This window comes from Herpailurus yagouaroundi, unplaced genomic scaffold (assembly GCF_014898765.1).
Source record: "Herpailurus yagouaroundi ecotype Mexico unplaced genomic scaffold, PumYag 28, whole genome shotgun sequence".
In the NCBI taxonomy this organism is placed as follows: Eukaryota; Metazoa; Chordata; class Mammalia; order Carnivora; family Felidae; genus Herpailurus; species Herpailurus yagouaroundi.
Window position 1 is genome coordinate 85,853,197 of NW_024412376.1, and position 16,570 is coordinate 85,869,766.

General features: G+C 36.3%; 1 protein-coding gene across 3 annotated transcripts in view; it reads right to left on the minus strand.

Annotated features, from left to right (window-relative positions):
* Positions 1 to 16,552, minus strand: part of RAP1GDS1 (Rap1 GTPase-GDP dissociation stimulator 1) — a 172,970-nt gene extending 156,418 nt beyond the window's left edge. Inside the window, exon 1 of one of the 3 annotated variants that reach the window (XM_040477921.1) lies at positions 16,357 to 16,552. In XM_040477921.1, the coding sequence (XP_040333855.1) occupies positions 16,357 to 16,360 (4 nt within the window). In that variant the 5' untranslated portion in view covers positions 16,361 to 16,552. The remainder of the gene's footprint in view (positions 1 to 16,356) is intronic. The other 2 variants (XM_040477912.1, XM_040477926.1) reach the window with 2 other exon arrangements.
* Between the last annotated feature and the right edge of the window lie 18 nt (positions 16,553 to 16,570).

Sequence of the window (16,570 nt, forward strand, 5' to 3'; positions counted from 1 at the left end):
GAAGGAAGGAAGGAAGGAAGGAAGGAAGGAAGGAAGGAAGGAAGGAAAGAAGGAATGAAGGAAGGAAAGAAGGAAGGAAGGAAGGAAATCACAATGAGATGTACCAGGAGCAGTCTCTGCCATAGTATCTCAAGGGCAGTACTGATGCTGGATACATACTCCAGCTTTCATTAAGTGTTAAATAGAAAAATAAATTCTAAGAAAAATTTTCTAGATCACTGTAAGTAATGAGCGCTTGTATATTCTTGAGAAGTTTTATTAGGTGCTTAAAAGGTAAATATGATCTATTCTCTTATTTAAATTCTTTGGTCTCTGTGTTTTCTCTTTCAAGAATCCAAACTATATCCTTATCTGTTTCTGTTACTCATTTCTTTTATGTTATTATCTTACAGTTAGAGGTTAAGCTTTTCAAAAGCAAAACTGTCAATGCTTGCATTATTTGTCACTTTCTGTATTGCCTAATAGGATAGTCCTGTGTTTCTGATCTGACTGATGATGTTTTATACAAACCACATAAAAGCCAGAAATGTGACACAATACAGTTATTCTTTCTTGGAGCTTCACACTACCCTTCCCAAAAACGCATTCTTGCAACTAAAAGGAAATTAAGTTAATCAGCTCATATAAAAGTCCTGTCATTACTATAATTTTGTTGTTAAAGATAAACTAACATCTATATTTCTGTAAAATAAATATTTCAGTGTAAGCTTTGCTTCTTTATAAGGATCAGTGTCATCTTTTATAATGGAGCTACTGGAGGAATCTTCAAAATGGAATATTTTTTGTAAGAACTAAAGGAAACAATTTTTCATTCCTGACAAATTTCTTGTTAAAAATAATCTTGGTGTAAGCTTCTCACAGCTTTGAAAGCAATTTTTTGTTAAAGTACAATGATTCCTGTTTTTTTTCTTTTCCTGACTATAAAAACAAAATCCGCACACATAAAAAAAGGGGAACTTACTAGTTACTTGAAATTATTTTTATAATTTTGTGTAACTCTTTTTTACATAATTTTAAATTTAAACTGTTGCTTTAAATACTTTAAAATCATGTAATTCTATGTAATTCATTTGATATAATTATTTTAAATAATTTTATATAATGCTTATATATTAGAAAATGCTTTCTAATATGTACAAGAAAATAATTTTTTTAGAAACAATCTAGCAGCCTATTGCACTTTGATGACTTTTTAAAAAATACCATACCATCATTTTCCCTAGTAAGTGTATTTAATGCTCAAGGGCATCCCCCCCCACACCCACAAAAAAGGGAAAAAAATACAATAGATCTGGGTCTGGGGGGTTGGTTAGCCTTTATTTAAAGTAACTGAGTGTGAAGGATTCCTTATTATGAGTTGTATTAGTTCTTTATGAAATGAGCTTTTTCCCCCTTCCATTTTTATTTGAAATCTATTATCTGGTTCTTATTCAATAATAATGATAATATTTTAAGGATACAGATAAAATGAGGGCTTAAAGAGCTTAAGTAACTTGCTAAAGGCTATACTACAGAATTAATTTATGAAAAAGGAGAGATTCTATCCTCTATTTCTCTAATTCCTTGTATCATTCTGATCAACTGCAGATTAAACCATGATTGATGGCCAAATGAATACAATTAACTCTTTGGTAATTCAAAAGTTATAACAGAAATCTCAGAGATCACAAATTCAAATACCTGTAAGGGCCATATGCCACAACAACAAAACGAAGATAAAAATCATATGAAAATCTCAACAGATGCACAAAAACATGACAAAATTTAACATCTGCTCATGATAAAAACTCTAAACAAAGTGGGGTTAGAGAGAACATACTTCAACATAATAAAGGCCATATGAAAAACCTACAGTTAACATCATATCTAATGGTGAAAAATTGAGAGCTTTCCCTCTAAGGTTAAGAACAAGACAAGGATGTACACTCTCATCATTTTTAATCAACATAGTACTGTAAGTCTTGGCCACAGTAATCAGACAAGAAAAATAGAAGAAGCATCCATTTTGGTAAGGGAGAAGTTAAACTGTCAGTATTCACAGATGACATACTATACATAAAAAAAAACCTTAAAGACCCTACCAAAAAAGTAACAGAAGTAATAAATGAATTCAGTAGAGTAGCAAAACACAAAATTAATAACAAGAAATTGGTATCTTTTCTATACACTAATAACCAAACAGCATAAAAAAGAAATTAAGAAAACAATTCCATTTACAATTGCACCAAAGACAACAAAATACCCAGGAATAAAACTTAACCAAGGAAGTGAAAGATCTGTACTCTGAAAACTATAAAGCACTGATGGAAGACATTGAAGATCACACAAACAAATGGAAAGATAGTCCATGTTCATGGATTGGAAGAATTAATGCTGTTAAAATATCCATACTATCCAAAACAATCTTCAGATTAAATGTATTCCCTATCAAAATACCAATAACATTTTTTACAGAACTAGAACAAAGAATCCTAAAATTAGTATGGAACTAAAGACTCTGAAGAGCCAAAGTAATCTTGAGGAAGAACAAAGATGGAAGTATCATAATCCCAGATTTTACGATATACTACAAAGCTGTATTAATCAAAACAGTATGGTGCTGGCATAAAAATGGATCAATGGAAAAGAATAGAAAGCTCAGAAATAAACCCACAATATGGCCAGTTAATATTATATGTTTTATATTATACATATTATATACATATATAGCCAATTAATGTATGACAAAAGAGGAAAGAACATACAATGAGGAAAAAAAACAGTCTTCTTAATAAATAGTGCTGGGAAAACTGGACAGCTACATGCAAAAGAATGAAACTAGAGCACTCTCTAACTCCATACACAAAAATAAACTAAAAATTGATTAAAGACCTAACTATGAAACCTGAAACCACAAAAGTCCTACAAGACAGCATGGGGAGTAATATCTCTGACATTAACCACAGCAATATTTTTCTAGATATGTCTCTTCAAAGAAATTAAGACTACATACATACATGCACATACATACATATACATACATACACATACAAAAAAGCTTTTACACAGCAAAGGAAATCATCAAAAAAATAAAAAGACAACCTACTAAATGGGAGAAAATATTTGCAAACAATATATAGGACAAGGGTTTAATATCCAAAATACATAATACATAAAGAACTTATATAACTCAACACCAAAAAAACAAATAATCCAATGAAAAACTGGGCAGAAGATACAAACACACATATCCAAAGAAGACATACAGATGGCCAACAGACACATGAAAAGATGGCTGTCATCTTGGCCAAATGTCAGAATGGCTAAAATCAAAAGACAAGAAATAAAAAGTGTTGGCAAAGATATGGAGAAAAAGGAGCCCTCATGCACTGCAAGGGGGAATGTAAATTGGTACAGCCACTGTGGAAAACAGTATGGAAGTTCCTCAAAAAGTTAAAAATAGAAATACCGTATAATCCAATAACTCTACTACTGGTTATTTACCCAAAGAATACAAAAACATTAACTGAAAAGATATATGCACCCCTATGTTTAATCAGCATTATTTACAATAGTTGAGATACAGAAGAAACCTGAGTGTTCGTCAGCAGACAAATGGATAAGGAAGACGCAGTGTACACATACCCACCACACACACACACACACACACACACACACCACACACACACACACAGGAGTATTACGCAACCATAAAAAAGGACATCTTGCCATTTGTGACAACATGGATGGACCCAGAGGGTATAATGCTAGGTGAGTTAAATCAGACTAAGAAAGACAAATACAATATGATTCCATGTGGAATCTAAAACAAACAAAACAGATAAACAAAAAGCAGAATCAAATCTATAAATACAGAAAATTAAAAGATAGTTGCTAGATGAAAGAGGTATACTCAAATTAAAAAAAAAATAATAAACTAAAAAATAAAGTACAAATGAACAGGTTAAAAAATATCTTCCAGATAGAGTACTGAGTGAAATTTGTAGGATTTAAAATAATAGGAAGAAGTACTGGAGACCCCACACCTTGCCTAAGGACACTATCATTAACTGTCACCAATAGGAATACAGGCTCAGGGATCTTAAATTCTTAATTTTTCAAGAAAAATTTGCAAAATAGATTTCTATCAGAAATTTCATGTTATTTAAATGTTGACTAATTCCAATTTCTAAAACTTCTCTAACAAAACCCATCTGCAAAGTATATTTGGCCCATTGGCTGGTGGTTTGCAAACTCTATTATAAACATGACTATAATCACTATAGGATAATGCTGTTAATTAAGAAGACTGACCTAAGTCTGCAGTGACTCCATGACTTGAACAAACAAGTATTACTGAATGCCAACAAGAAATATGAAACACTGAGTGACTAAAATTGTATTAGTTAATGTGTTATAGGAGTCCAAGAAGTAACAGGTATCCAGAGAAATAAGAGGTCTGAAGTAGCCTTCATGAGCTAGACAATGGAGAATGAATAAGAACAGAGGAAAAAAGTTACTCTAAGAGGAGGAATAACGTGAACAGGGGTATACTGGTGTTATCACTGAAGAATATTTCAGAGTCAGTGATTATCAAAGGAAGATGTATTTCAGAGAGAGAAATATAAGAAAGGTAACAGATTTCTATGACTTTTGAAAGCTCAGCCGAGTTTAGACATGATAGGATAGTCAGTTCAAGTAGTAGTAGATCTTGAGAAGAATGATATAATCAGTGCAGTATCTTTTTACTAATCTAAAAGGATTAATCTGGTTGTAGCATGTAGAAAAGACTGGAGAGCAGAGTCTAGTAGTAGGGAGGCCAACTAAGAAATGGTCTCAGTAGTACAGGAATGAAGAGATGAGGACCTAGACTTTAGTAATAAAAATGTTACAAAGGGAAGAGTTTTCCACTAACCTATTTACGTGAGTGAATCCTTGAAGTCAGCTCATTTCTGTGTGCATGTGTGTATAGGTATGTGTGTTTGTGTATGTGTACAGATGTGTTTTTTTCATTAACAAATTGGAGCTGGCCTGGTATAATGAAGAGAACACTAGCAGAGGAGTTAGGAAATCAAGATTCTAGATCTGACACTACCCCTAACTCAATGTGTGAACTTGGGCATGTCTCTTAGCCTCCCTAACCCTCAGTTCTCTGCCCTGGACAGAAAGATACAGAGCCATGATGTCATTGTTGGAGGCCCTGGATCTTACAATTCGAAAAACCATTAACAATCTTAAGTCCAGATGACCCTTGCACAACAGAGGTTTGAATCACACACAAGTCCACTTATACGTGAATGTTTTTTCAATTAATACAGTACAGCACTGTAAGTGTATTTTCTCTTACAGTTTTCTTTTTTAAAATTTATTTGAGAGAGAGAGAGAGAGCATGTGCGCGCGAGCGGGGGAGATGGGGTGAGAGAGAGAGAATCTTAAGTAGGCAACCATGCTCAGTGTGGAGCCCAAGGCAGGGCTCCATCCCACAACCCTGGGATCATGAACTGAGCCAAAATCAAGAATCAGACACTGAACCAATTGAGTTATCCAGGCACCCCCACCTTTTGATTTTCTTAATAACATTTTATTTTCTTTAGCTTACATCATAAGAGTACAGTATATAATACATACAACATAAAAAAATATGCATGGGGCACCTGGGTGGCTCAGCTGGTTGAGTGCCTGACTCTTGATTTCAGCTCAGGCCAAAATCCCAGGGTTGTGGGATCGAGCCCCACATGGGACTCTTTGCTGAGGATGGAGCCTGCTTAAGATTCTCTTTCTCCCCCCGCTTGTGCTCTCTAAAGCAAAAACAAAAACAAAAAAAATAGGGGCACCTGGGTGGCTCAGTGGGGTTAAGCGTGTGACTCTTGGTTTCGGCTCAGGTCATGATCTTACAGTTCATGGGTTCAAGCCCCATGTTGGGCTCTATGCTGATAGCTGCGGAGCCTGCTTAGGATTCTCTGTCTCCCTCTCTCTCTACTTCTCCCCACTCACTCGCGTGCTCTCTCTCTCTCAAAATAAAATTTAAAAAATATGTTAATTAACTGCTCTTGGTCAGGATTCCAGTCAACAGGTTATTAGTAGTTAAGCTTTACAGAGAATCAAAAGTTATATGTGGATTTTCAATTGTGTGGGAGGTCCATGCCACCATTTTCCATGTTGTTCAAGGGCCAGCTATCTGTAGATAAAAATCTAATTGCTGGATTCTTTTAAAAGTCCCCAAATCTGGTTTCCCTGGGTCCACATTCCTACACGGCAAAAACGGTTGGAGTGCAGTAGGGAACTCCTGTTGTAGGTTAGGCACATACCCTCTAGTTTGCCATAGTCTCCTCATTTCCTGTTGTATCTTCACCTTGAGGCCCAGTGTTAGTTGCCATTCATCATGCTTTCATTGCTATTCTTACTATAGTAGAGAGATATTTTTCTAACCTTTGTCTTTTATCAAAAGAGAGAAAATTAAAAACAGACAATTTTTAAGAAAAGTGAGAGGAAACATACATCTTTATGAAAATAAAAAATATTCCTTGGGTGCCTAGGTGGCTCAGTCAGTTAAGCATCTGACTCTTTATCTTGGTTCAGGTCAACTTCTCATGGTTCATGAGTTCAAGCCCCACATCGAGCTGTGCACTGACAGTGCAAAGTCTGTTTGTGTTTCTCTCTCTCCCTCTCTCTCTCTCTGCCCCTCCTCTGTTTCTCTCCATCTCTCTCTTTCTCAAAATAAATTAATTTTTAAAAATATTCCTTTCAATTTAGTATGTGAGGAAAAAATTGCACCTGTGTCAAAAGCCTACCACTTTAACCCTCTTTAATCATATCGTTTCTTCATTTGAGTTTGGGAACCCTGCTAGATGTGTTGGAGAGCTACTGAAAAAAATATATCTAAGAAGTGAAATGATCAGATTCACCTTTTAAACAGAGTACTCTAGCAGCATGTAAAAACTGGTTAAGAGGGGAAATGCTGGGGGAAAGAACATCTGTTACAGAAGAGAAAGAAGATTTCAAGGGGTAATAAAACCTTGAACTTGCATGTTTGCAGTGGAGAAAAGAGGACAGGGCTGATTCAAAGAGGCAGAACTGTTAGAACTTAGGGAATCCAATGGATGTTATAATGACTATATTTTAGGAACGGTTGACTGGATAGATAGTGATACCATTTACTGAGCTAGGGAATTCACAGGGAGAAAAAGTCACCGGTAAAGATGAGGGAGTTTAGCATGACTCTATAGTAGAAGCAAGCAAACTACTCCTGTTTTTGAATAGCCTATAGGTAAAACAGTTTTACATTTGTAAATGGTTGAATAAAATCAAAAGAGAAATATATTTCATGATGTGCAAATTATATGAAATTGAAACTCAGTGTCCATAAACAAAGTTTTAGTGTAACACAACTTACTCCTGTATTTATTGTCTATATCTGTGTTCACATTATGATGACAGAGTTGAGTAGGTGAGACAGAAACCGTGGGTAGCACTTTCATCAGTTTGCCCTGTTGTCTGATGTGCTCCAAATTATGGACAGCACTGTGGATAGCACAGTTATGGCTGTCCACTGTTTCAAGTACCATGTCTACTGACATAACACAACATTTCACTTTGATCAAGTCAAAACAGGAAAAGCATACTTCAAATGTCATACTTTTAAGGTATTTAAAGTGGTATATGGATTAGTTTGTTATTGAATAAGATAGCAAACCACTGTATCGTGCAGTGACACTATAGCTATGCTAGAAAAATACAGCACTATATTATCAGACTAAGCCTTCATCATATTCACAATTCATAGGAAAGGGTCAGAGAAATTAGAAAACATAAAACATAATGGCTCATCACAGCCGAATTTCTTTTCAAAAATAAAAAATGAAAATGAAGTTGCAAATGAAGTAAGTTTCTGAGTGGCTCACTCATAAACCAAGCATGGAAAGCTTGGTGAGCTCATGGTGAGCTAACGAAATGTTTCAGGGGGTGGGGGGGAGGGGATGCGGTGATTTGTTTGAGGCAGCCTTTCTGTGATGATAGCTACTTGAAGAGGTGAGGACACTAGGAACAATATAAATATTCAACTAAAAAATAAGGCAAATGATTTTGAAAGGTTTTCCTTGGTTCTTGATGAGCTGACCTGTATTAGTGACACTGCATGTTATCTGTGGAACGACTGATGCTGAGTGTGAAGTAACTAAAGAAGTAGCTTCTATGAAGAGTCTGCATAGAATAGGCAAGAATATTTTCAAAGTTGAGAAAATATTAATTCAGTACAACCTGAAGTGGAATCTGCTAAGATGTGTTACAAATGATAATGGTAAAAATGTGAAGAACAGTAAAAGGCATAGCTGAACAAACTTACAATGTTTGTGGAAATGTAAGGTGGTTAAAGTCTATGCTTATTCATTACATTATTTATTGGCAGGCATTTTATAAGGAAGATATTTTAAATTATCAAGCCAGGAGTATCAACTTCATTCACTCTCATTGATTTAACCACTGTCAGTTCTGTGTACTTCGATAAGAATTAGAAGCCAAATATCCTGACTTACCTTGTCACAGAGCAGTTTAATGGCTTACCAATGGTAGCGTTTTATCGTGATTTTTTAGCAGAAAGGTGAGAATGCACGGTGCATGGGTGGCTCAGTAAGTTAAGCATCTGACTCTTGATTTCTGCTCAGATCGAGTCCCACGTTGGACTCTGCACTGACGGTGCAGAGCCTGCTTTGGATTCTCTCCCCCCCTCCCCCCGCCCTTCCCGGCCCCCCCCCCCCCCAAATAAGTAAAACATTAAAAAAAAAGTGAGAATGAAATTTCTGGGGGAAAAATGCCACTATTATCAGACAATGAATGCCTCTGGAAATTATATTTTGCTGCAGATTTGGTGTTTCCTAGAATTTGACCTGAAAATCAAGGCAAAATAGTGCTTATATGAGAAACATAACTATGTTAAGTCATTTTGACAACGTTGTTGGAAACACAAGTAACCATCAATCTGCCATATACCCTTCTCGTGCTGTCAAATGTTATACAATAAGATCTCCACACATATACAAATCTGTAACAGATATATTTTGCAAGCTCAAACTACTGTTGCAGCACTGTTTTTCAGACCTATTTTAGACGCAAATGAAACTTCCAAACATCAAAATCCATTTAAGTAACAGAGGAGTTTCTACTTTACTATTGTAAGTGGTTAATTTGCAATGTAGTAGCATGCTAAATGTTAAATGTCAAGAGAAGAATCTAAAAGATTCTATAATTCCTTCCATAGAAATGAATAGTCTCATTAATAAAATCATATGCCTATGGACGGTTACACGGATACAAGCATTTGAGAGTACCTATCTGTGTGAAAACATGTTCCAAAGACAAAATCCATAAAATCACATTAAAGATCTGCATTAACAAATGAACATCTGGATCAATTTTGATGGCAGGGTAACTCTGAATCCCAATTAAGTGAAATGCTATCTCAAAAACAGAATTACAATATTTTCATTGGTAGACCTATATTGCAATAACTTTTGTTCAGTTAATGTTGTATTTTGAACACAGTCAACAAAATATTTGTGGATATTTGTTTTCTCTCATCATATATATTTTCTCTCTTATTTTTGATTTCGCTTCTTGGCCTAAATACTGACCATCTGACCCTTTATGTAAAAAGTCTGCAGACCTATGCTCTATGGTGAGGCTATTAAAAGTGCAGCATCATCTGCCAATGTCTTGACAATGCAAATTCTCAGCCTACCCAACACCTACTTACCAAAATTTCTGAGGGCGGGCCTAGTAATTTTTTTTTAACAAATGCTACAGGATTCTTAAGCAAGCCAGAATTTGAGAATCACTGCTCTAAAACAAAATTTTAGAGACTGAGCTCTCTCCCCCTGGATAAATTACTTAATTCTCTGAATCGGTAGAATGGGGATAGTATCACCCACTTCATAGAATTGTTGAAAAGATTAAAATTAAATTTTAAAAATATGAGAAAGTGTAAAGTTTAACATAACTCATCAATAATTCTTATTAAAAAGTAATAAATGATAATTATTAATCCAGTGGTATACCAGAACCCACCTGTACCAGCCCATGAGAAATGATTATTAAATTTTTAAGAATTTTTGAGGCAATTATTAAAACACATTATTGAAAATTAAATCTTATAAACTTAAGTAAGTTATATTAAAACAAAGATATTACTACTCAAAACTCATTACTACTTAATTATTTTACTACCCTTTACTATTATCTGTGCTCACAGGTTCTTATATCTATATAGCGGATCCACCATATACTAGTGTGCTATATCTCATCTCTTCCCAACCATGAATTCATAGGATATCAACAACCACCACAAATCAGGGCTTTTGTGGAGAAGGGTTTTTGGTTAAACATTAACCATCACACCTCTAGTTATCATTATTAATTATTACACAATAGTTTGCTTTTGAACTAAATGAGTTTGAATTAACTATGCATGTAGAGATGTCTAATAATCTCTTAGATGAAGACAGCCCAGACACACACACACACACACACACACACACACAGAGGCACTAACAGCATACACGTAGTAATTAAAATCATAAATATGGACAAAATTAAGCAAAAACAGCTTTTAGAGAAGAGGCCAGATACATAGCTCATAAAGACAAAATTAATTTTCTGTACAAAAAGTTAGAAGGACTTTGGAGTTTGTAAGCATAGCCAATCATAGCTAGCAGCTCAGTTTACTTCCACTTATCACTATCCTAATTCTCACTTTTAATGCCTGGAATGCTTCTAGCAACAAAAGTTGTATAAATGGATGTACTGAGAGAATGACATTACTCTGCAATTTGAATCCATATCTTAGCCAGTATGAGTAATGGTATTTAAGGCTGTCTGGTTAGACAAAGCTAACAGGTTGGTTCAAACCCTGAAGTGCTACCTCAAGTCGACATTACTCCAAAGAAAAATGAATTATATAAGTATGTTTATGGCATATTTAAGACATCATTGATACTCAGTACATTTTAAAGTTCAGTTTCACAGAATCATAGGATTTTATAACCAAAATAGACTTTATAACCTATTCTGGTATCTTCATTTATTATACCTCCTCGTTCCACAAGAAAGAACTATTTGCCAAGTTAAATGCCTAGGAAAGTATTTTAAATTAAGTGTTATCTGAACATGATTATCTAAAATTAACATGAAGTTCCCAAAGGAGTGGATCTTCCTTCTCCACTCTTCCTGATGTTTATGAGCAAGGATTAAAAAATTTAAGTCATTCTTATAGCTGTTGTTGGTGCCACCAATAACACCAGAATTGCCAAGTTCAAATTCAGGTGACTTGGAATCTCTGAAGAGGAAAACCATACTCTTCCCCAAAGGCAGCTAGAAGCTCCAACATTCCACTGTGAAAGTTAAAATCTACAGTTCACAAAATGAATTAGGGTTATTAAAACCTCCCAAATCATAGTACTAGATAGACTATGACTCTACCAAAGTTAATGATTTCAATTCTCCTATAAGTAAAAAAAAAAAAAAAAAAAAGAAGAAGACATATACAACATAGATATAATGGCAACATAAGAAAAATTATTGAACTAGTCAATCTCTTTTAAAATAATAAATTTTAGTGATTATCAGTTTACAAAGATTTTTATCACTCTGCCAAGAACAAGTAAAAGTACTATTTTTTACTATTTATCTATGAAACCATTCCTGGACTTAGAAATACAAGAGAAAAAAAAAAAAGACTTACATCTAAAGCTAACACAAATTTATAGAGAAAAAACAAAACTCCAGGAATTAAGAGTATAATTAGAGGCATACATACGACTAGAGAAATCCAAAATTCACAAAGACTAATAGTAAATAAAAAGTGATAAAACCATTCATCAGTGAAGAGTACACTTTATGTAAAATGTCATGTGAAATTATAAAACCATTTCTAAGCTCACTCTGTATGACAGATATTGCAAACATAAAAAGCATACTGTATTAAGACACAATGACATAAAAAATGGAATGTCAAAGAAATTTTGAAGCACTATGGTGAGATAACAAATTATTCTCAGGCAAGAAAATAGCATGTGTCATTCCATGTAAAGTGCAACATTTTAAAAATATTTTTAAAAACCTATGCTTACTTACAGATCTTTAAATAGGTCAAGGGATATAGCATGAATACATTGGGAATTCTTAGTTCCACTTACTCATTATCCAGTTAGCCTCTACAACTGACCTCCATTTCTAGCATACCTCTTAAAGCTGCTTTTTAGAAAATATACTGAGTAATATCCTAAGCAAACTACATCAACAAAGATCCTTTTCTCAGTCCTTATCACTGGTCTGAAGCAAAAGACATTATTGACCATTCTTTCATGAAACCAACCACATGCAGATTCTAGTCTTTCACTCCTACGTCCCTTCCAGTGTCAAATCATTCCATTCCACTTCCCTAACAATGGGTCATTCTTCAAGATTCTTACTTTGGACAAATTTTTTCTTTCTCTCTGTTGTCTCTCCGCCTCCTACCTAACTTGAAATATCATCTCAGGAGATTTATGGGTAACTTCCAGATCTCTAGTTCAAAATCCTCTCTTAAGAGTTAAAATAACTGTTTGTTAAATATTTTTTTAACCTAGTTTCAGTCAGTCAACAAATGGTTACTGCATGGCTACTATGTGTCAGACACTAGTGTTAGAAATGTATTCAAAACCTATTATAAGAATCCCTGTCATCAATGAACAGAGAATCTAAATGGCAAACTAAACAGTCCAATTCACCAGGTCCAAAACTAACGATTCACATTTCCTCTTCCAATGGATTAAATATATATTAATAACTTTACATCTCTCTATTGCCCAGGTGACAATGTATGACTCCTTTCTCAATTCCATATTCAATAGGTTAGCAAGGAAATTCTGTTCTTTATTTGCAGTATTCTCTTCCCATTGTCACAGCCAAGTTCAGACCAGTAAATATTTTCACCCACACTGCAACAACCACCCTCTGAAGTGTTCTCTATTTTTTGATCTAATTCATCCTTGACTCAATTGACAGATTAATTTTCCTAAACCACAGACTTGATCCGTCACTTAACTACAGAAAAACATTTCACAGTCCTTCAATAGACAAGTCAAAGTCCAAAAACTTTTTCAACTTGTCATTTAAGGTCCTCCATTATCTGGTCTTTACCTATTAGTACTGAGGAAGGTGACACACACTCTTACCTTACCTTTTGCTCCAACCAAACATGGTTATTTAACCATATCCTGAAACTCCTTGAGTGTTCCCTCTCTAACTTCACTTATGCCATTTCTCTCCTCCCAACCCCCAGCCTGATTAACCGTCTCCATTCATTTTTACCTTTCAGAAGCTTAACCAACTTTTTTTTGTTTCAAATAACATCATTTTTCTAAAACCTTTTCTCCATGCCCTGAATCTACAATACATGTAAATGTAAAGTTATTTTATATCACTTATACTTTATTTCTGTTATAGCTGTGTATGTACCATCTCATTCCTGTTAATATTATATGCAGCTTGAAATATGAATGTCTTATTCCTCTCTTTCCTCCCACAGTACAGTGTACGTGGTTGATATTCAATAAATATTAAGTACATGTTGAATTTATAATAAAATATATACATTAAATAATAGCCATCACCCACAACATTCTATAGGAAGTTTCTTTCACTTTCTTACAGGGAAAAATCACTGCCATGAGATTATTAAAAATCACCTTATTTATGGAGCGCCTTGGATGGCTCAGTCGGTTAAGCATCCACCTTCAGCTAAGGTCATGATCTCGCAGTTTGTGAGTTCAAACCCCACATCGGGCTCTGTGCTGACAGCTCAGAGCCCGGAGCCTGCTTCAGATTCTGTGTCTCCCTTGCCCTCTGCCCCTCCCCCACTCGTACTCTGTTTCTTTCTCAAAAACAAACAAACATCAATTTTTTTTTTAAATCACCTTATTTATTTCTTGAGACGGCCTTAAAAAGTGATTTTTTTCCTACCATTAATCAAGATACCTTTTATGTATACACGAATTGTTATAACTTCCTTGGTTCAGAATATGAAATTGCTTTCCACGGTTTCAATTTTACATTATTGTATGTATCTAGTGATCATCCGATAAACCACCTTACCATTGAAAACAGCAGTGCAGAAGGAAATGGCTAGCCTGGAGGCTATTCCAAAACCTTTAGCTCTGAGAAGACCCAACTTTCTTTTTCTTTTCTTTGTTTTTTTTTAGTGAGAGAAGAGTAGTCATAGTAAAATTATACTTCTCTGTTCCCATTTCCTCCAAGCCTCCATGATAGTCTACCAACTTGAATGTTTGTTCACAGCCCATACTTTCAGGTTCACAAACCGAAAATAATAGGTAGGTTTTAAGTTCAACAATGAATTCACCAAAGATTTATTGAATATCTACTATGTGGAAAGCACGGAGGGGTGGGGGGATACACAAAAATCAATAAGACATAATTTTCATCTTTTGGAACTCATGACTAAATGGTAACCACACACACACATAAACAACTCCATTATAAGGCAGATTATGTAAGTACTAAAAAGCCTCCAACAAGGTACAGAGTGCTATGGGAGGCTGATTTAATCAAAGAGTATCTGAGAGGTTCCAAATAAGAGGTTTCTATCTGGCCATTCTTTGAAATCAAGCAATAACATTCAAGATTTTGAAGATTAATTATTTTTAAGTAAATAATTTTGTTTTAAGTATTTTTATTCATAAGTATTGCAACATAACTGAATTTTTTCTACTGAAAAGATTCTTACTCAACATGGAAGTTAAAATTTTATTTAAATGGATTTTGTAGCTCACCTTGAAACATGGGCAAATGTATTTTACAGGAAAAACTTGTGACCTACAATTAGGAGTAAATTTTTGAATGTTCAAGGAAAATTCACAATGTGTCCGATAATCTGAATTAATATTTATTTAAATTTGTACTCCTAGAGAAAAGCTAAGTACCTATGAGCCACCCATTTCTACATAAATTTGTTCACCATGTCAATAGCACATCAAAAGGGGGAGAAAAACTGAACTGAAAATAAAATTCAGGGCCCGATTCATTTTTCATTCATATCACCTCCTGCAACACTAGCCTCAAAAGTCTGAAACAGAGCTTGGAGCGTTTGCTTTCCCAGTAAGCTCCATCGACACCATTTCTAGATTTAGATACTTCCTTGAAGATTCTGAGTTGCCACGACCTAACTCTAGTTGTGTTGAGCACTGTATTGACAGATCAAAGAACCACACTCATTTTAGGCTTAAAATAACCTGCACGGAAGGGGTAGGAGAATCCGAGTTGACAGATGCCAATGGAGCAAATTTTAAAAAGAGGAAACTGTGATAACAGTGGAGGCAAACTGGGAACATGTAGCAGTATGCTATTCCGAAATGCTACTATTAAAAAAAATAATTGCAGAATTAATCAGACGTTTTTGTAATTACTGAACTTAGTATTTAAGCAATATGTTATGAAAAAATTTTAAGATAAATTACATGCAGTTTTAGAAAATATATTTGCTTTTAAATATCTCATCCAAAACAATCTCTTGAGATTAACCAGACATACAAAGGAACTAAAATCAGATTATGTAGATGTAGGCAGGCTAAGCCGGGAACGAATAACTAACACGTAAGTTCGGTAACATGTTACAGGGTGCGTTTCCTCCTACAGTAGACAGGCGAAGGAACCAAGAAAATGGGCTGAGCACAGGAATATTGCACACTGTAGTCACCCAACACTAATTCAACAGCTAGCGGCTCTATGCATCCTTCCTCACGTTCCTCGTGGCCTCTGACAAGTCATCCTTTCAACCCATGAGGCTGTCCGCTCTCCCCCATCAAAAATAATTTCCGTGCACGTTGTACAATCGCCCTGACAAACTACTTGCTCGCACTTCCCCGCCTCGGGATGAACAGTCCCCAAGATGGGGAAAGGTCGCCCTGACAGGGAAGTTAGGCGAAGTGGTCTCTCTGGCGGTCCGACCGAGCCTCCAGCCCAGCAGACGCCGGGGAAAGGAAGCGGGCGGCCTCCGGAGAAACGGGGATGGGGCAGGCAGAGGAGGCTAGCCCGCGAGGCAGGCTCCGCGGTGCCCGGGCACCCGCTCGGGCAGGAAGAATGGAGGAGGGGAGGCGAGGCAGCGAGGTGCCCGAGAGCCGCGGCCCGACCCCACCCCGCGCTCGGGACCCTCCCAGCCCGGGGACCGGCGTGCGTTCCGCGTGCGCCGACTCTCCCCGGAGGAAGAGCCACTGTATTACACCCGTGGATTTGAGAAATCTGGCAACTTTGCGCGAGGAAGGCTTCCCACCCTGCAACACGCCGAGAAAGAGAAAAATGTCAGGCGATGACGGGGGAGGAAGGATGACTTACCCATGTTCCTCCCAGAGGGTGAGGAGCCAGCAGGGCGAGGCGAAGGTCTCCGGTGCGGGCGGCGCGGCGCTGTGTCCTCCCTCTACCTCTGTCTCTCCCGCAGCCAGGGAGGGACCCGCGGGGGGCGGCCGCCGGGGAGGAGCAGCTGCTGCTGCTGCTGCTGCTGCAGGCGGCGCGGCCGCGGGGGGGACGAGCGGCGGGGGGCGGGGCGGGG